Below are 19,055 nucleotides of genomic sequence, written 5' to 3' on the forward strand. Positions count from 1 at the left end.
ATAGATTTCTGTTAGTCAAATATATTATATATGGAAACTTGTGACATGTTATAAAAAGGAGCTAATTTAAAAAATATCTACACAGAAACAGGCATATGTCAACTCAACAATTTATGCTTTATTGATATTATTTTAATTATTTTGATGAATTGCTGACACTATTTTAAGCTATATTGTTCCCGTAATACCCCTTTGTGCTCTCATTATAAGACAGAACAACAAAGCAAGATTTTAGCGAGAGTTATGGAGCTCTGCTGGGGATGGACCCCAATATCACATCGTGCCAGGACCTCAGCGCTCCTCCAAAGAGACTCAGGGTGAGAGCTCCCGATGACCAGGAGCAGGGAGCAATGCCAGGAGAGCGTGATGAGCAGGGACAGCTTGGACGGGGTCAACAGACACTGGAGAAGAAAGACCTTGGAGAGGCAGAGAGGACACAGGCAGGAGATGGGAAGGTTGTAGGGGTTCCCAAAGGTGTAGGAGCTCTGTGGGAGCGGATGGCTGGGTGTGGGAGGATGGTGGGCCACCAACAGACTCCAGTTGCATGTGTTGAGTCTGCTGGTGTGATAACAGAGGGCTGAAGACTCTCCAGTGTAAGGAGGGACCTGTGCAGAATGTTTTATGGCTTGGTAGTCTGAATGTGGACCTCCAACCTCGGCTAAAAGAGGGTGCAGCTCTCCCAGCCCTCCCAGCATTTCTGCAGGGTTTATTTACAGGGAAGTTCAGGAGAGGTGTAAGGAAGTGATATAGTGATATAGGGTCTGGACCTCTTCCACCCTCCCTATCGGCAATAGCTGCCAGATTTATTTGAAAGGAATATGAAAGCAGATGAGTATTGGCTTCCATCTGTACAATAAGGGCTACTGTAGACTGCCAGAAATGTAGACGGGGGGAGAGAGAATGGATGGATGGATGGATGGATGGATGATGGATGCAAACTCAAGTTCATTTTGAAATATGCCGTTTCTTAAGAGCAGTATGGATGCCTATGACTGTTGCTTCTTCCTTTGGAGTCAGAGAATACCTGTATTGCTCATTGAAACATTCGTTGTTCCACGTTTCCACTTGATTTTCTCATAGATAGAAGTCTTCTGTTCCAAATTGGACAAGTGACTATTTCTGGCTGGCTTTTGCTGGATCAACTGGACTTAAAAAAAGGGGCGGGGGGGGGAAGACTAAAACCCAAAAAAGCCTTCCCTGAACTCCATGGCTGGTGCTCACATTAGCATAGGCAATGTCCCCTGACATCCGGGCAGCAGGCAGGAGCATCTGTGCCGGAGGGCTTGGGGGTGTCGGTGGAGGAGGGAGGGAGGAAATCTGGAACCCATAAGCTCCACTGATGTTTGCATTACCTTGCACGGCTGCATTGGTCTGTGCCTGGTCCGCCCACGGTCTTCCTCGCCCTATCAGCAAGAGCCATTCCCCAAAGTTATTCGAATGCCCTCCTCTCCGTAGCCCAAAGGAAAAACCAACCGAGCTCCTTGGAGGGCTCCACAAGGTTTGGGAAATCTGGGGAGGCTGACGGGTGGATGTTCCAGGCTACACCTCTGGAGCGGGCGCTGGCTCCTCTCCAGGCCACCTTGCCGATGTGCTGCGGCCGTCGCGTCTCGTGAGACCCCGAGAGCCCTTCGCCCAAGAGTTGCTGAGAAGATGAAAGAGGAAAGCATGTGCCCGGACTCCCCTGAAGGCAGCCTGGTCACCAGCGAGGAGGAAGGCGAGCGGCTGCACAAGAAATGCCTGCGCAAGCGTGGCCAGGGAGGCAAACCGGCGGAGGACTGCGGTGCCCCATCGCCGCAGGGCAAGCGGAGCAAGCGCAGCCCCGTCCCGCAGTCCTTCGAGGACGTGCACACGCAGCGCGTGATCGCCAACGTGCGGGAACGCCAGCGGACCCAGTCGCTCAACGACGCCTTCGCGGAGCTGCGGAAGATCATCCCGACCCTTCCTTCCGACAAGCTGAGCAAGATCCAAACCCTCAAGCTGGCCGCCCGCTACATAGACTTCTTGTACCAGGTCCTGCAGAGCGATGAGCTGGACCACAAGATCACCAGCTGCAACTACCTGGCCCACGAGAGGCTCAGCTACGCCTTCTCCGTCTGGAGGATGGAAGGGGCTTGGTCCATGTCCGCATCCCACTGAGCCGGGGGTACGTATCGCCACCTCCCCGCCGACACCTCCGCACGCCCCTCGCTCCTGCATCCTCCACGCATCTCCCCAGCTCGGTCCTGCGGGGGTGGGGGGGGGAAAGCACGGCAGCCGCCCCCTCCTCACGCTACACGTGCAAGCGATTTGCTTTAACGAACCCCAGACGCTGCCGAGGCCGGCGGTCGGAGGAGGTGGCGATTCCCAACCTCGCCGGGGCCGGGAAGACGTCGCAGGGGGCCAAGCTGTGGAGCCCTAAAGCGACTGAGCTCATTTAGCGGGGTCTGGTCTGGGACAGGCTAGTGAAAGGTTTAAAACAAGGGCTTAAAAATCTGATTTATCCTCCCACGGTAACCTGGGAGGGCACGTAAATCAGCAGACACCCTCCTGAATGCGCTTGAGTTACCGAGGTGTCAAAACCGCACGCGCGAGACCGGCGGCAGCCCCGCAGCCATCGGCCAACTGTTCCCACCGTGCGAAGAGCCCAGCCTTGTCCTCGCCGCCCGGGCAAAATTCAGCAGCCGTTCCCCGAAGCCGTTGGGTGGCCCTGGAGCCTCCTGGCTTTCTCCTATCCCTCTCCTAAAGCCATGCGGGTAAGATGGGATCCGTAATCCCTTTGGATCTGTAGGCATCCTACACTGCAGCGAATAAAATATTGAGTGAGGTTTGCCCGCTCCTTGCACTGCACCCCTGGTTTGAGGTCCCCAGCACCATCCAGCCACCGCCTGAGCATCCTTTCAGTCCCCCTCAGAGGGGAATAATCCTATTTTCAGTGCTTTAGGTCTAGTTGGGCTGGGAAAAAAGGGGGAACAGGGGGAGAAGGGTCAGCGGCGTGCTAACGTTTCCTGCAGCCCGTCCAGAAAGCTCTGGAGGACATTCCCAAGCTGTGGACTTTGGGGAAACTTCATGGGAGCCCAGTCAAGCTCCCAAGAGTCCCCGTTGTCCCTGAAGCAGGATCCAGCCTTCTGGCTTTCCCCAGGCACCGAGCCCTGCCTTGTGTCAGCCCTGGCGCTGGGGGTTGGACACCGCTGGGTCCTCTGGGGAAGCCAACCCCAAAAAGACTCTTCTTTTTTTCTCGCACCCGCCACTAAGGGCTGCAACGTGGAAACCCCTTTTCTCCTTATTTTTCTGCCAGCTGTTGTAGTCAGCCTTGTGCACCCTCCTTACGTGCCATTTCTCCTCCTGGCTGGTCTTACTGACGTCCCAGTTCAGCGCAGGGACCCACCTGCCCCATCACGGTCTCCCCGCAGCCAGAAGCAGCGTATTTATAACACGAGACCGTCCAGACCCTGCGATAAGAAGTGCTGAGCGGGTGCAAGACCCTAATTAAAGCCAAGCTGACACCCCCCCCCAATCCCCCCAGCTAGGGCAGGGAGCTGGTGCGATGCTGCAGCCTGACGTGAAAGCACCGATGCCCTCCTCGTCACGGGCGCATCCTGGCGAGGATGACAGGATCCCGGAGCCTTTGCCTTTAGGGTACATCTGGGGAAAACCGTAGTGCAAAAAAATAATTCCGCTCTCAACCCCGGTCTCGTGGTTTGAAGGGCAGAGGGAGCAGGAAAGGGAGGAAAGGGGCTTTTCTGAGGCAAAATAAATTATAGCAAATTCCTGCAAAGTGGCCCAAGTGATGCCCCGGCGGTGGGGGACCCTCTGCCGTGGCCGGTGTGTGTCCCCCCCGGCCCCGAGCAGCGCTGATCCTCCTTGCCATTGTGTTTTTCCACTTAACAGCTCTGAATTTTAGTCCAGATCTGCAGATGTAGGTGCAAGCGCTGGCTAAAGGTGACGACCAGTTCCCAGGGGGATTTCATTTAAGGATGTGCCGTTATTTTCCTGCAAGCCTCGTTAAGATCTCTTCTAACCAACGGGGACACTGCCAGTTTTCTAAACCCATGTATAGATCTCAATTATTTGGGGCAGACCTGGTCATTTCAGAAACGAAAGACTGTCCTTGCTGGAAGCAGGATCGCTGCCCCTTGGCTGGGCGCTGCCACGGACATCGTTCCCTTCGGGACAGCCAGGAGTGATGCGTGTGGTTACTTGTTCTCGCTTTGAGAAGCCAAAAAGCTGCCAGGGACATTCAGGATGCTGACCCCCCCCCCACCCCGAGCAAAGCAAGCCCGTATCCCTCCCCCCCCACCCCCAGAGCCTCCCTCACCCTCCTCTGGGCATCACATTTTTGCAGCCCCGGGAGTTTTGCAGTTTGCAGCTGGGTTATCCTGGTTGGGGGGATGCGGGCGCTCCGTGCACGCTTCCAAAAGTTGGGGGCTGCTCGACATGGCTCTGCCCCGCTCCTGGGTTCGCAAGAGAAGTGGAATCAGCTCAGCAGAGCGTGGGTTTCTTTGGGGGAGGGGGATGGTTTTTAAGAGCTTTGGCGTTGTGCTGTGCTGTCGAAGTCCACGCTGATGAGCTGTGCGCTTCGTTAAAGCCCAGCGAAAGGCATTTTCGCCTTGGGGAGGTGGGGGGGGTTTTGAGTCTCCTCCCCATCACCCCCAGACTCGGGGCCGTCGCTCACGGTGCACGCGTGTCTGCTCCCGCTTGCGTGTGTGGGCTGACGTGCAGCTCTGCGTCCGGTCATTGACCTGTAGACCTGTTTATTTAAGCTGAGTGCTTGGCAGGAATTGTGTTCCCATGATAAAGAGAGGAATTAAAGACCCTTAGTGATCTTAAAGACCTCTCTGCTAAATGAAAAAGCCTCCGTGTAAAATCCCTCACGTCCTGTGAGCGTGGTACGCTCGGTGTGCTTATCATCGCCGGTTAATATTCATCCCAAGCGGCTCCGGTGCTTGCCTTCAGCTGAATAGATAATAATCTGCTTTGTGCCAACCTGCAGCGGTATTCGGGTACCAATTAGCAGCTCCCAGTTGGGCAGGGAAGTGATGGGAGGAGGATTTGCTAAGCAAAGACCTAAAAGAGGGAACAGCCGCAGGGGAAGCGATGCTGGAGTTGGAAAGGCTGAGTCTCTCTCTCCCGTAAGTGAATTAACCCGGCGCTTGCAACGGGACCGTAATTTTATAATGTAAAGCAGCTAACGGCTGCTGCGAGCGCTGGCGTACTGGTCTCCACTGGAACTCAGCCTATTAAATATCAAAGGGTGCTGGAATAGCTGGATGTGGATATGCCCTTGTTAACCAGGAGACATCATCTGGGGAAAGAGGGATTGAGCCCTCAGGCAAGAAAAATAATGTTTGAAGTTCCCCCAAGCTCATGGTTTTTCAGCACAGTCTTGAGCACATTAAAATGGTTTCTTTTCCTGCTGGAGGAGAAAATGAGGCTGGAAGCTGAAACTGCTGGGGGGGAAAGACTGGCGGAGTTGTAAGGGGTGATATTCCTTGCCCTTCATTTGTCTCCCTGGATTTATTGTCTTTCTCGTGTTGCCCTCACTTAATTGTCTATCCTGAAAGACCTTGGATAAATCTTCCCTTTGGGGACTGTTGCTCTTGCTTGGAGTCTGCTTTGTCGGGCGGATGTTTCATTTTCTTTTATTTATAAATACGTCTCATTGCACAGTATTAAAGCACCAGGGTGTTAAAGGAGCTCGGGGAGAGCTCCCTTCCCTATTCAGCTCTGCTCAGAAGATGCATTTAAAGCAGCGGCTATTTCAAAAGGCTTTCCGAGATCCCTCTGCAGACTGGCAAGAAAGCGTGGTCCCATCCGGTCGAGTTGGCTCCGTCCTTTAAACGCAGCGAGAAGTGGGTCCGTTGGCTCACTGCCGCTTGAACTGGCCAAGGTGGCCCAGGACCCCGGGTCAGAGCAAGCCCAGGCGCTGGGCTCCTCCTTCCCCAGGTCCAGCGGGCGAGGAGTTGCACTGGCTCTGCTCGCTTTCACTTTAGGTTTTTTTGCTCCCAGTAGAGACCAGGAGTTGCCCAAATCCTGGGAAATCTGTGCCTGGGTGATTTTTCTTTTCGCCATTCGGGTCAAGGGCTACGTTAAATACCAGCCGTCCTCCGTGCTCCTGTCCGTGCGCTCGGGCAGGATTTACTCCTTGCTCCGGCATGGAGCAGGTTTAGAGGCCAAAAGTTTCCTCCAAAGGCTGCTGTCCTCCCGCACAAGCGTGGAGCCGGTGTAGCATCTGCAGGATGGACAGGTAGAAGAAGAGATGTTCGGTGCCTTGAAGGCTCCAGCTTTGGTGGCCCGGGGCAGGAGGAGCGGAGCATCCCCCAAAATCCCAGGGCTGATCTCATGCACCGGCTCCAGGTAAGGCTGCAGGACCAGACGGGGCTGGGGGGACGCTCAGTCCCCCCCACCACCACCAGCCCACACCGTGTCGGGGCTGTCGGGGGACACCCCGACTGCTGTGTCGGAGCAAGGGGTGGCATCACCTCCACATCCCAGAGCTGATCCGCTGCAGTTCCCGGAGCTCAGCCTGGAGCAGGGAGAGCCACAGGCTGTCCAGCCATCCCTCTCCGTGACAGCGTCTGGCACGGGGACGTGTCAGAGACTGGGGCCACCATGAATTTCACTGTCAGAAAAGCCTTTTTTCTAGCAAAAAAACTTCTACTTTTCTATTAAAGGTGGGACAACTCAATGACAAACCTGCCCAGGGAAACCAGGCTCCTCTCCATCACAGGAAGGCAGGTTCTCAGCACTGCTCAGGATTAGTTAAAATTAAAACAGAGATAAAATTACAGAGCCAGCCCTCGCGAGCATTAAAATGTCTGCCGGTTTACGATCCCCGCGAGGAGACGGGCTCGCTAGATCTCAGCTGCGTTCGCTTAGCCCAGAGGAATGCCTTTGAAACGAGCCCGTATTTCATCGCCGAATGTCACGGGAATGCACCTGGGACCTGAGGGGGAACGAAGGAGATGCGTTAACGAGACGGGCTTTGCATTTAATTTCCTTTTATAGGGCTGTACCTGAACAGAGACGAGGGTGATAATGCAGCGGAGGGAGGGAAGGGCAGGCGTCAGCCGGGGCGTTGAGGACGGGCTCGCAGAGCGATGCGTCTCCCCGGCTCCGGAAGGTCCGTCCCGGAGCCCCGCAGGCTCAGAGCGGGGTTGGTCTCCTCCGGAGGCTCCCGCAGCCCTTGCGTGCCCTTCCCGATCGCGCCGTGAGTGCGTTTATTTACCGTTAGACCTTGCTGGCTTGAGACACGGCCGTGCCGGGAGGCAAAAGGGTGATGATGAGCTTTGACATGGGCTGGGTCGCGATGCTCGTGGCTGGGCTTCCCACACCCCAGGACATCCCTGTGCTGGCCACTTGGCCACCAGCCTTTCTGCTTGCCCGTTGCGCCAGACACCGTTGCCCCTGAGCACCGTGGCCCATCACAGACCTTTCGGACCGTGGTCCCAAAGGGACAGCAACGGGACAAATCAGGTTTTGGGGATTTTTATGTTATTTTATTTTATTTTCTCTCTCTCTGCCACCAGGCTCTGTCCTGTCTGCAAATCCCGTGGGCAGCCCTGCCTGCGGAGAGGGTGGGCAAGGGCTGTCCCCCCCCAGCAGCCTGCCGGCCCCCGTCTGCATTATCTCAGCGGTACCCAGGGCTGAATTACTGGAGGGTTTGATTTATTCCTCTGCAGCCTCCTCTCCAGAGAGTTAAAGGTCTCAGCTCTTGCGCAAGGAGGCACTAGAAAAGCAGGAGGCAAAGCGAGGGCGGGGGGGGATGTGAAATAAAACCAGAGACCTGGGGGTGATGGGGAGGAAGCCCAGAGAGCGCCAGGACCAACAAGACGGAGCCGTTGCCCCACAGGGCTGGACTGCCCTCTCCACCCCCCGTGCCGGGTCCCTCGAGATCTGCCGGAGCCGTTTCTCGTCTCATCCAGCGCTTGCAGGGAGATGTTTTCCCCTGCCCGAGGTCCGGATCAGGCCCCTGGCTTGGTTTGCCCTGCTCCTGTGCTGGGTTCACCCGCACCACGGTCCCTGGCTCCAGGCTGGCGTCCGCCGGCGGCTGGAGGCGTCCGGGGTCCCCTTCGGCGTCACCCACCCTGAGGACAGCCTGTCGTCCCCCGGGCCGGAGAGGGAACAGTTCATCACGGGATAACGTCTGTCCTCCCCACGGAGGGGAGGAGGGATGAGCGATTCGGTCGCTTTCCTTCTCCATCCTCCCAGAAAAGCATATTTGGGGTAAAAGCTATGAATTTTTGGAGCGCTCTCAGTCCCGGGCTCAGGTGTGGGGACACTTCCCAGCGTGTCCCACGCAAAATCTTGCGGCTACGGGGAAAGTCTGCGAATGCAAAGCACGAAGGCTCAGGAGCCAGCAACCGAGCGCGGCTCTTCCCCTCGCCAGCTTCCCAGCCGAGCACCGGATTTTGCATGATTTTGGGAAGCCAAAAACCTCGGTGACTTGGCAGCCGGGCTGACCCTGCCTGTCTCCCCTTAGGTCTTACGCCTCCGCCTCGATGGAAACGAGCAGCAGCTCGCCAGCGCCCGGGCACCCAGCCCCAACCACCCCACTTTCCTCCAGCACCCGAATATCGACAGCAGGAGGGCACGAACCCCGTCCCACCCCGCCAGCCCCCTCACCCGGGGCTGCTCTGACCCCCCCCCCACCACCCCGTGCAAACCCTGCGGCTGGGGCAGAGGGACCTCAACCAGGACCGAGGTGGTTTTTCTTGGAACGACGCTGTGTACGAAACTCTTTAGGGTGTAATTTATTATTATTTTTTTTTTTTTTTGACTCGCAGGTAAGAAACAGTTGAGGTATCTACTCCGGTACCAGCCATCGGCTTCCCGAGCCTGCAGGAAAGCCGATGTCCCCGGCTCAGCGGGCTCGGTCCTCCCCGCATCCCCCCAGGACGTGCAGGCAGCTGCCTTCTGCCAGGACCAGGCAGGACAACTCCTCTCGGGATGCTGGGAAGGGCTCGAGCCCGTCCTCGCTGCTTCCTGCGTGGATGGGAAAAGTCAGCGTCCGAGGGTTTGGCCAAGGATGGAGCCCAGCACGGCTCCGCTTTTATTCCTTCTCTGGGGGGGGGGAGGGCTGCACCGCAGCGATGCCACGGTTCGAACTGCTGCTGGCGTGCAGAGCGGATTTCGGGGGGGGGCTGCCGAACCCCTCAACCAACGCCGAGGCTCACGCTCCTACTCCGTGGACGTTTCTCAAAAAAAAAAAAAAAAAAAAAAAAAAAATCACCCGCGCTGTTGGAATGACCAATTTCTTTGAAATCATTGGAAAATAAGGCCGGAGACATTGCGCACGGTCCTTCCCTCTTCCCGTGAGAGTTTGGGCACATCCGGAGCGGTGCTGCTCCGGGGCGGGTGGGGGGGGGGGGTGTTCAGGCTCTTTTTGGGGGGATACCGAGATGGCGGGGGGTGGGGGGGGATGGCGAAAGGGCCGTCGGGATTTTCGGACGATCCCAATAAAGTCCAGGGGGAATTTTCCAGGGTTCAATCCTTTTGTTTCCCAAGGAAATGGTGCTGTCGCACGCGGCCGCGCGCACCCACCCCTGCACCCTCCGTCACCGCTGGTGCTCGGCCGGTTTTATTTAAATCGGGCGAAAGAGAATCAGGTATTTTTGCTCGTTATAGCAGAAAAATGGGGGGGGGGGAAGAAAAAGAAAGAAAGAAAAAAAAGTCCCCGTGAGCGAGGCTGCAACAGGCGTGCAACCCAAAATAATCCACGTGGGAGAGAAGTGTTACGAATGATTCAACAGCGGAGTTTCAATTAGTGATCACGCTTTATTACACACCAGAGAATCCAAGGAGAAGCGACAGCAAGGCTCAGACTACCTTTTTCTATATAATCCTCAATTTTTATTTACACCGCGAGCGGATTCCCTGCTCCGGGGAGCTGACAGCAGCCTTTAAAAAAAAAATAAAATAAAAAAAAATCGGAATGTGCTTAAAAAAATAAAAATTAGATGAAAAATAGGGTTGTGGATGGCTTCGTTAACTGCTTCTGAGGAAGTATTTTACACATGAAAAATGAAACCACCTTTAGAAATATAAATTTTCTTTCAAAAAAAGAACTAAAATGTGCTTTAAAAATAAAGGGGAAATACCTCTTTGTGGAGACTCAGGATTCCAACCCTAATTTTTTTTTTAAAAAAAAGGGTGAAGTATCTTTTAAAAAATGATTTAGAAGTAACATTTTGTGTAGTCTTTTTTTTTTTTTTTTAAATCTTTATGTTGACTTTTATTTTAAAACGAGCAAAACATCAGCCCTAAGGACGGAACAATAATTTGAACCGAGGTTTGGGGTTTTTTTTTCAATGCTCACAGTCGTGATTATGGTTACTGCCAGCAAAGGCACTGAAAGTTGGGGGGGGAAAGGTTTTTGGGGCGCGGAGGGATGGACCTGGAGATGTTCTGACCCTTTTCAGCTTCACACGTCTCGGGGGACCCCCCCCCCAATACACCCCGTCCCCGTGGGATGGCCACCCCGCGTCCCACGGCATCCCTGGCGCGGGTGACCGCGCCGCCGCGTGGCTTTTCTTGGCGCACCGACAAACCTTCCCGGCGGCTGGGAAGCACCGGTGACTTTTGAGGGGGGGGACGCGCTGCCCGTTTTGGAGGTCCCGGTCTCCGTTTACTCTGGGGTGGAGCGTGCTCATCCGGGTTGCACGGCTGCAGAGGAGCTGGAGATGTTCACCATCGGCTTCGTGGTGGGACGACTCTGCCTGACGTTGTTGTTAAAATCAGGCAGGAGGGAGCTCGGGGAGGTTCCTCCCTCCATCCCAACCCAGCCTGGGTGGGAGCACCCAGGCAGTGACGCACCCACCCAGACCTGGGCTTCAGCATCACCACGGCAGGACCTCCACCCATGGGAGCCCACCACCTCCTCCAGCCTCCGCGCTTGGCAGGCGCCACTGAGATGGGTGTTTAGGGGGGACCTGGGGACGAGGGGGTGACACCCCACGGGGAGGGGGACGGGACGGGACACCCTTTCCAAGCAAGCACACAACTCTGCTAGTAAAAAACACGCTCGCACCAACGCCCACGCTTCGCCGCCGCGTTGTTCGGCCCCGTCTTTGGGGTTGAAACCGCAAGAGACCGGTTGGCAAACGGGGCCGGCGCTTCCCGTGAGCCGTTCGGCACATCGGCCGGGGTGACGCAACAGCGGAGCGAATGCGGGGAAGGTGGGGGGGGGGGGCCTCCATTTTGGGGTGACCTGCCACGTGGGGTGCAAGGGATGAATGACTCCTTGGCTGGGTGACGCTCACGAAAGTCTTGCTGGGTGCTCTGAGCCCGACCTACCCAGGCTGGGAAGAGCCAGCCCTTCAATTCATGAGCTTAATTGATCACAGGTTGGGGTTTTTTTTTTTTTCCTTTGGTATCTTGCCCTGATAGACCCAGAGGAAACCGGAAAATGTTAAATATTGAAGTTAAGAAGCGAGGAAAGAGGTCGTTCGCTTGGGGCACGTCCCTCTGTAACAGCCTCCACAGCTGAGCTCACCCCGTCGCACCCACAGCTTTGTCCTGGAGGAACCTGGGGAGCAAATTCTCCTTCGACGTCGAGTTTTGGGCTTCCTCGGAGGCGAGGAGCGGCCGTGGGCCATGTCGTAGCGGGGCCGCTCCTGCTGGGACCCACTGGGAGAAATGGGAGGGAGGGTGGGACCGAGCGGGGAAGGGAAACTGAGGCTGGCGGAGGGTGAGACGGTGGCACCCCGGCGCTGGGGGGCTGTGGGGTGCCCAGCTCAGCCGAGGGGCTGGAGCAGGGGGAAGGGGCCGCAGCGGGTGGGGAAGGGGTGGCAGCCCCAGCCTCGGCTCGGGGACACCCAAGCACCCCACGGCACCACCCCACAGCCCCCCTGGAGCTGGGGAGACCCACAGGATGGAGGGACGGTCCCACAGAACGGGCCAGCACCCACAAACACCAAGCTCTGGAGAAGACAAGAGAGAGGTTCTGGGGTGTTCCTTAACCCCTCCGCGGCAACGCGACGCCCTCCCTCCCGTCCCTGCGGCGCAGGCTGAGCGCGGGTACCCGAGGCCCGGCAGCAAGGAGAGGGGCACGGCTGCGGCACGGCCCTGACGACTTTCTGCCCGTCGCTCGGCTGTAAAGGATGGCGCAGCCTCCCCAGTCTCCGTGCCACCGGCCGGCGCTGCTGGACCCCAGCTCTGGGCAGTCTGAGACACAGAAATGTTTTATTCTTCCAAGGTCCTTTTTTTTTTTTTTTTTCCTCTTCCTTGTTAGTTTTGTTTTGGGTTTTTTTTTTTTTTTTTTTTTTTTTTTTACAAAATCTCCTCCCTGTGCCTGCAGACGGAGCCTGGCCGCCTCCGCTCCGTCCATCCCCCGTCCCCAAATCCCGCTGCAGCCCAGCACCCCGAGCGGGGACCTGTCCTCGCAGGGTGACCCATAGGACACACGGAAGAAAGGGGGAAGGCTCTCGGGGCGAGGAGCCACACGACGCCCCGTTGCAGAATAAGACGGGAAGAAGGCAAATCTAGACGGACACCTCATTTTGGGGGGGGGGCCTGACCCTGCCTCTGCGTGTCCCCCCCGAGATGGGGGACAGGGACAGGCACTGCGTTGCTGGGGCTATCCCTGGGGGAGCTCAGCACCAAGCAGAGGGTGACAGGATTTGATTTGATCTCAGCTGGAGAAGAGGAGCCCACGGGGGTGCTGGGGGTGCAGCGGCGGCGGGGGGTGGGGCGGTGGGCTTGGAGGGGGGAGGGTGGAAGACGGCTGGGCTGCCCCCGCTTTAGGGATTACAGGGGGCTACAGCGACACAGATCCCCAGGTCAGCGAGCTGCTGGAAAGGGCTCAAGGCACCTCGGTAACGTCCGCACGAAGAGGTGTTTGTTCCCGAAATTCCCATGGAAAGAAGAGTACGTAAGGTTCACATTAGCACACGTCAATTGTATATAGTGCAAATCAGAGCCCCGGCACCAGAGGGTTCGCGCTCTGGTTAGTGGTTAGGATGTCCCACGGGTGCAATCCTGGGCGCTGCAGACGCTCCAGCCCTCGCTCTTCCCCGACTGCGGGGCATCGGCGCATCATCCACAGCCGTCCAAACCCTTCTTGCGCAGAACGAGGTCATACGCCACGGGCACCGTCGCGCTCGCTCCCGCCTCGCGCCCCACCAGAGGGAAGGGGAGCCAGGAAGCCTTCGCGAGAAGACGCGGAGAGCCCGTCCCTCCCGAGCAAAACACAGGGCTGCTTCTCAAAGGCATCGCTGCCTGGTCGGAGAGGAGCTCTGGGTGCAGTCCCGAAGGCGGCTCTAACCACCCGCAGCACGGCCACAACATCCATCCCAACACCCACCCCCTTCCCCAAGGGTGAGGAAGATCCCAGGAGAAGGGCAGGTCTGCGTCCGGCCGCCACCGCAGCCAGAGGGGTGGAGGCCTCTCACGCACGTCCCCAGAGGGGGTTTCAGGTCCCGAAGGCTGGGGACTGATCGCAGGCACGGTCTAGGTTGGCAAGGCCACGCCGTGCAGAGGGAGTTTGTGGTTTTCCATCGGTCCCGAGCAGGAGGACGCCTTCCAGGTGGCTGCAGGAGCATCCTTTCTGGGCGACCTGCAGAGGTGGCAGCCAAAGGTCCAGGCCGTTTTAGGACCGTGACTCGAGGAGCGAGGATGACGTGGCGAATGGGAAGCCAGGAGTGAAGAGTGAGCGCTGGGCTCAGGAGAGTCCAGCCACATCCTGGAAGCAGGGGAGCAGAGAAGGTCACCACTCATCACTGGTTCATGGGCTCCTCTTCCTCCATCGGCTCATCTTGCGGCCTGAAATGGAGAAGTACGACACATGAGATGAGGAGGAGACCTGCGTGACACAACACGTCCCTCTCGGCACCAAGGGGCCTGCCGACAAGTCCAGCCTCTGTAACTACACAACAAGCTGCCCAGTGCTTCTCGCTCCACCAAGACCTACGCAGACTCTGGCTGAGTCCTGGTGAGGACGAGAAAAGGTGGTGGGCAGGTGGGGACCCTGCTGAAAGGAGGCGATGAACCCCCCAGCACGTCCAGCCTCCAAGGAAGGGAAGAGGATTTGGTCTCGTTTTCATCTTGTTTGGGAAAAGTCCAGCACTGAATCCCCCAGAAGCCAAACCAGGTCCTCACCACGTGGATGCAAGGACCTCACCCCACCACCCACCGGTGCTGAACGCTGGGGCCAAATCTGCCGGGATGTGAGGGTCGCAGGATCAGATCTCCCAGTGGGGAGGAAGGTTTTAATTTCTCTCTCTCACATCTCAAGACCTGCTTAAAACCAGCACTGTCCTGACCTCCCAGAAGCTCATCTGGCCGTGGGACATGGCCTTTCTCTGCTGCCACCCCCGTGACACCAAGGCGTGGAGCCAGGCACACAAGGGAGTGAGGGGCACCCACATCTCCCAGGATCAGTCGAGAGCATCACCTTTTCTCCACCATCACGGCCACCGAGAGAGAGGCCAAGGCTGTGACCGTCTCCACCTCTTCTGCCTCGTGGTGCTGTGCCTCCAGGAAGGAGCAGCCCAGCTTGGAGGCAAAACGCTGCACGGCCACCCAGTATTTACCTGCAGGAGAAGCAAAAATCAGGAGGTGCCAGCGTAGGGGTACCCCAGGTCTCCAGGCTTCCCTTGCAGCGGGCGCACCCACGGGGCATCACCCTCCCATGGGAAGGGTGATGATGAAGGGCTTCACCGGGGTCTTTTACGCCAAGTTTTCCCTCAGAGGTCATGGAATTTACTGGAGAGGGGAGGAAACGCTGACATGTGGCCCGTCCATGTTAACTAACCGAGCCCTGGCCCTGGGACACTCACTCTGGACCTGGATCACTGTTTCCAAGGAGCGCACAGCGTTGGGGTTTGGTTTCTGCCTCATGCTTTCCTCTGGGAGAGGGTCCAGCTGCCGAAGGAAGACACAGGGGGTCAACGGGAGGGAGCTGTGCCCAGGGCTGGGCTCGCAGCATCAGTACAGCCCCACGCCAAGACCCACGCAAGCCCCGGACCCCCAGCTCTCACCTCGTTGCCCAGCAAGGCTGACACGCAGGCCTCGGACGCATCGCAGATGGCCGTAAGGTCGTGGCCACCTTCTAGTGCGAGGACGATGGCTCCGCCAGCCAGGCTCATCAGCTGCTTCGTCATGTAGCCAAAGCCTGGAGGGGTAAAGCCCAAGGGTGCTTGTCAGCCTCCCTGCCCAAAACGCCGGGGCCGTCGCCCTTGACGCCGGGCCGGTACGACCCCAAAGATCTTCCCGGCCCCCTGGAGAGCTGCCGCCCCTGCGCCACGGTCCCAGCCTGGGTGGGCAGCAGGAACAACCCCCCCCCGAGCCAGCGGAGCTGCTTCCACCTCCTTACATTTAGCAGAGACTTTGTAGCCGCCCAGGGGTGGCGGGTGGCCGTCAGCCGCGTCGAAGCCGGCCGAAACGAGCACCACGTCGGGGGAGAATTCGTGTGCAATTGGCATCACCACCGTCCTGCGTGGGTAAAAAACAAATGAGAGGCGTTAAGCGCTGGCTCGGCCTGACACCGAGGGAAAGAGGAGATGAGCAGAAACACAAGGAACAGTACCTGAAAGCAGCCAGATACTCAGGGTCACCCATGGGGGGGTCGAGCCCTCCAGTCCAGGCTACGTTGACATTAAATCCCTCACCGGGGCCAGCACCAACCTGTGAGAGAGCAAGGACAGCAGTGACGGCCTGGCTGTGGCCTGCAGGGACGCTGGGGCAGCGCCCCGAGCGGGCTCCCATCACTGCCGAGCTGCGGGGAGGCAGAGCGGGGTGTCCCGGACCCCCTGCCCTGTGCCACAGGAGCCGGCTGGGTTTGCAAAGCTCTCCTGAGGTTGCCCAGAGCCTTGCGGCCACCAGTCACCGTTCCCGTGCCGCTGGGATGGAGCCCGGGCTCTGCAACCAGCTGGGTGAAGCGGGAAGGCTGAGGCATCAACGGGCAAGGCAGGGACACAAAACAACCCTCTGCTCAAACCCGGCAGAGCCGCGTCCCGTTCTCCTGGCCGTCACCTCCGCCACCAGCACCGCCGTCCCTGGGCAGAGCTGCACAGACCTCGCAAGCCCGTCGGTGCTTTTTTACCTCGTCGGCGGCTCCGCTGCCGGGGAAGAAGTTGCCATCATCGTGACGATGCAAAGAGATGTAGAGAACTTCAGGGTCCCTGTAGAAGATCTGCTGAGTCCCATTGCCGTGGTGAACGTCCTAGAGGGAGGGAGAGATTGGGAGACTGCTCTTTTTTTCAGCCTTGAGGGTGGTCAAACAGCCTAACGCAGCTAAAAGCAACCGGATCTCTACCCTGCTCCAGGGCTTGGTGCCCCATCCCCGGGATCTGCTCCCCCGTCCCAACGTGCCGGGGGGTTCCCAGCCACGCTCCTGGCAGCCGGTCCCCGAAAGGAGGAGGTTTCGCTTCTCTCCGGTCTAGCTCCAAACCGGAGCTGGGAGGAGGTGCAGACACCCGCTCCTGGGGACGTCCTGGGGAGGAGCAGGGACACGCCGGGGGACAGAGGGGACTTACCCAGTCCACAATGAGGATCTTGCTGAGTTTCCCTTTCTGCTGCAGCTGCCTGGCAGCAATGGCCACCGAGTTAAAGAAGCAGAATCCCCTGCAAAGAGGGAGTCGGAGCCAGTTAACGCTCTGGAGCCCTTCCTGAGCACCGTTCCCTCCTGGCCCACGTGCTCCCTGAAGGGTGGGCTCGCCCTCCCTTCTCCCCCGGCCGGGATACGGATGGGTGCCGGGGGAGGTTAGTCTGGAGTGATTTTGAGCCAAGGAGCTGGGTTTGGGGCTTCCCGTGTGCCAGCCCAAAGCCCTGCCGCTTGGGAAGGGGCCCTTACATGGCAGTGGAAGGATCCGCGTGATGTCCAGGTGGCCGCACCACAGCAAAGCCGTTCTGGGGACAAAACAAAAAGCGAGTGATCAGAGCTGCTGTCCCCAGCGTCACGCACCCCTCCCTCCACCCCCTGCCTGGCAGTTCCCACCACGTTGGGACACACAGGGACGGAGATTGCAGCAGCACAGGGCTGGGAGCACCCGGTGCCGGCTGGTGAGACCCCCGCCCCAGCCCCGCTCTTGCTCTGGGACCTCCAGGTGAGGCCACCTACCTTCAGCTCCCTGGTGGCCACCTTGAAGGCCAGCTCGGTGACGCTGCCCGCGGCCCAGCGGGCAGCGTTGGAGGAATGCAGCTCGTTCCAGATGGTATCGCTGTCCACCTGGAAGCAAGGGGATCGGTCAGACGGGGACAGGGCACCGGCGGTGGCGATCTCGGTCGCGGGACCCACGCTCTCTGCCAGCCGCCCTGCTCGGTCCCACGCAGGCCGGAAGGGCACCGTGGAGGAGCTGGACCACCTCGCACGCAACGGGGCAAGCTCCCCAGCTCCGGGGCGGTTCCCTGGTGCTGCTGGCCACGATGGCAGCTCCTCTGCCTGCTGTCAGCCCCAGCCCCCAGCCGAGCTCCGCACAGAGCATCTCACCCTGCACCCGGGGGGCTGGAAGGAGTGACTGAGAAAACGCTCGTTACCTTCTTTATCTTATTTTATTGTTTAACCAAACATCTTGGTTTGATCAGGATCACGTCAAGGGGCGAGCCAGAGCCGGAAAACTCAAGTCTCTTCTGATCAACTCCATGTGTGCAACTCAAAGGGTCCCCTCTGCCCACGGAGAGGGGCAGCTCCAGCCCCCCCGCCTCCGGGGCACGGGCGAGAGGAGGGCAGGGAGGGGGAGAGCAGGGAAAGTGGATGCAAACGGGGCTGAGAAGAGCTGGTGCCCAGCAGCGGGGGCAAGGAGAGGAGAAGAACCAGAAGAGGCAGCAGGAAGGCATGGAGTGAGACCCTTCCTGAAAGAGAGAGAGAAGGACAGAGACAGGGGGAGAGAGGAAGAGAGGAGAACGCAATGAATGGAGAGAAACCAGGGCGGCAAGCTGTGAAAGGAGAGGCCACAGAAGTGTCTGGAGAGAAGTGGCGAGCTGCTGTCCCCATGACACCGCTCCCCTCCCTCAAGGCAGACCGCGGCTTCAGCTTCCTCCGGCCGTCCCGCCAGCTCGCTCCCTTCTAACGCCCCGGGCTCTTAGAAATGGCTGTGAGGGGCTTTCGGCTGCTGGGGACCCCGGAGTAAGGGGGTGGAAAGGGTCCCCTTTCCAGGGTGGGATGCTTAGGACCATCCCAAGGACAAGGGCAAGCTCCGATACGACATCTTGCCCACAGATGGAGTGCTCCCACCTCAGGCTACCCAATCTTGGCAGCCCAAAGACTTCGGGAGCTCCCTCTCTGCTCAAGCCCGTGAGGAGGCCCTCGGTGGGGACTGATGAAAGGAACAACCCCGTCCAAAACCGGCCAGAGCACAGATTGAGCACTTACCCCCACCCCTCCGCAGGGCAGCATGACGAACATCCGCTGCGACAGGATCCCTGCAGAAAGAGGGGACAGCGAGGACTTCAGAGCTGAAAAACCAGGGAACGGTGAGGGACAGGGTGCACAGCACGGGGATACCAAGGAGGGAGGTTTGGCCCGGCTGCTTGGCCAGAATTAGGACCAGCCCCCAGAGGAGCTGCTTGGTGTGGTCCCCAAGGGTGTTCCAAGACCCGGAGTGGACAGGGATGGGCAGAAGGTGAGGGCACGGCTGCCCGAGGGAGCAGTGTGGACGTGGACTCACCTGCCAGCTTCCCGTTGTCCAGTTTCAGGCGGTTGAGGGGATTGGTGCCGTAGAGGAAGACGTGGCGCTCGGTATGGACACACTGCAGCTCTTCCAGGGTGGCCTTGCGTCCCCGCAGACACTGCGGCAGACGGGGGTTGTGACCAAGCCGCTCCGAACGAGAGATGCAGGCTCTCCCACCCACCCACCCCAGCCTCCGAGGGTGGAGGTGGCACGTCCGGCTGTCCGAGTACGGCCGCACCTCGCATCACCGCAGTCGGGACGGCGGCTGCAAGGCTGAGCACGGCGCTTCTCGCCTTGGATTTGAAAGAGAGCAACCCCGCTCATCTGCAGGCAGGGATCAGGCAGGGATCAGGCAAGAAATGCCAGCACCACCTTCCGACAACTGCAGAGCCCTGTGTGGACCGGTCAGCCCAGCCAGACCAAGGCAAGGCTTCTAACAGACAGGAGCTGACGCTGCTGATGTTCCCAGAG

The 19,055-nt window shown here is 58.5% G+C and overlaps 2 protein-coding genes across 12 annotated transcripts in view; one reads left to right on the forward strand and one right to left on the reverse strand.

Moving 5' to 3' along the window:
- Positions 1–1,443: 1,443 nt before the first annotated feature.
- LOC104629430 (twist-related protein 2) lies at positions 1,444–9,341 on the forward strand. Of its 2 annotated transcripts, none has more exons than XM_075737677.1 (2): positions 1,444–2,143; positions 8,459–8,749. In XM_075737677.1, the coding sequence occupies exon 1, from the start codon at positions 1,651–1,653 to the stop codon at positions 2,134–2,136; it is 486 nt and encodes a 161-aa protein (XP_075593792.1). In that variant the 5' UTR covers positions 1,444–1,650; the 3' UTR covers positions 2,137–2,143; positions 8,459–8,749. The 2 variants fall into 2 exon arrangements, with proteins under 2 accessions (XP_075593792.1, XP_075593791.1); XM_075737676.1 differs by lacking the exon at positions 8,459–8,749 and adding an exon at positions 8,763–9,341 and having other exon boundaries at positions 1,445–2,143.
- Positions 9,342–12,481: 3,140 nt separating this feature from the next.
- Positions 12,482–19,055, reverse strand: part of HDAC7 (histone deacetylase 7) — an 88,911-nt gene continuing 82,337 nt past the window's right edge. For all 10 annotated transcript variants that reach the window (XM_075737890.1, XM_075737884.1, XM_075737886.1 and 7 more), the window contains 12 exons: positions 18,582–18,702; positions 18,287–18,336; positions 17,036–17,143; positions 16,769–16,824; positions 16,452–16,539; positions 16,019–16,138; positions 15,503–15,600; positions 15,290–15,408; positions 14,955–15,088; positions 14,754–14,838; positions 14,369–14,507; positions 12,482–13,737 (listed from right to left, as the gene is read on the reverse strand). In XM_075737890.1, the coding sequence (XP_075594005.1) occupies positions 13,692–13,737; positions 14,369–14,507; positions 14,754–14,838; positions 14,955–15,088; positions 15,290–15,408; positions 15,503–15,600; positions 16,019–16,138; positions 16,452–16,539; positions 16,769–16,824; positions 17,036–17,143; positions 18,287–18,336; positions 18,582–18,702 (1,164 nt within the window). In that variant the 3' untranslated portion in view covers positions 12,482–13,691. The remainder of the gene's footprint in view (positions 13,738–14,368; positions 14,508–14,753; positions 14,839–14,954; positions 15,089–15,289; positions 15,409–15,502; positions 15,601–16,018; positions 16,139–16,451; positions 16,540–16,768; positions 16,825–17,035; positions 17,144–18,286; positions 18,337–18,581; positions 18,703–19,055) is intronic.

This window comes from Balearica regulorum, chromosome 29, assembly GCF_011004875.1.
Source record: "Balearica regulorum gibbericeps isolate bBalReg1 chromosome 29, bBalReg1.pri, whole genome shotgun sequence".
NCBI classification, from domain to species: domain Eukaryota; kingdom Metazoa; phylum Chordata; class Aves; order Gruiformes; family Gruidae; genus Balearica; species Balearica regulorum.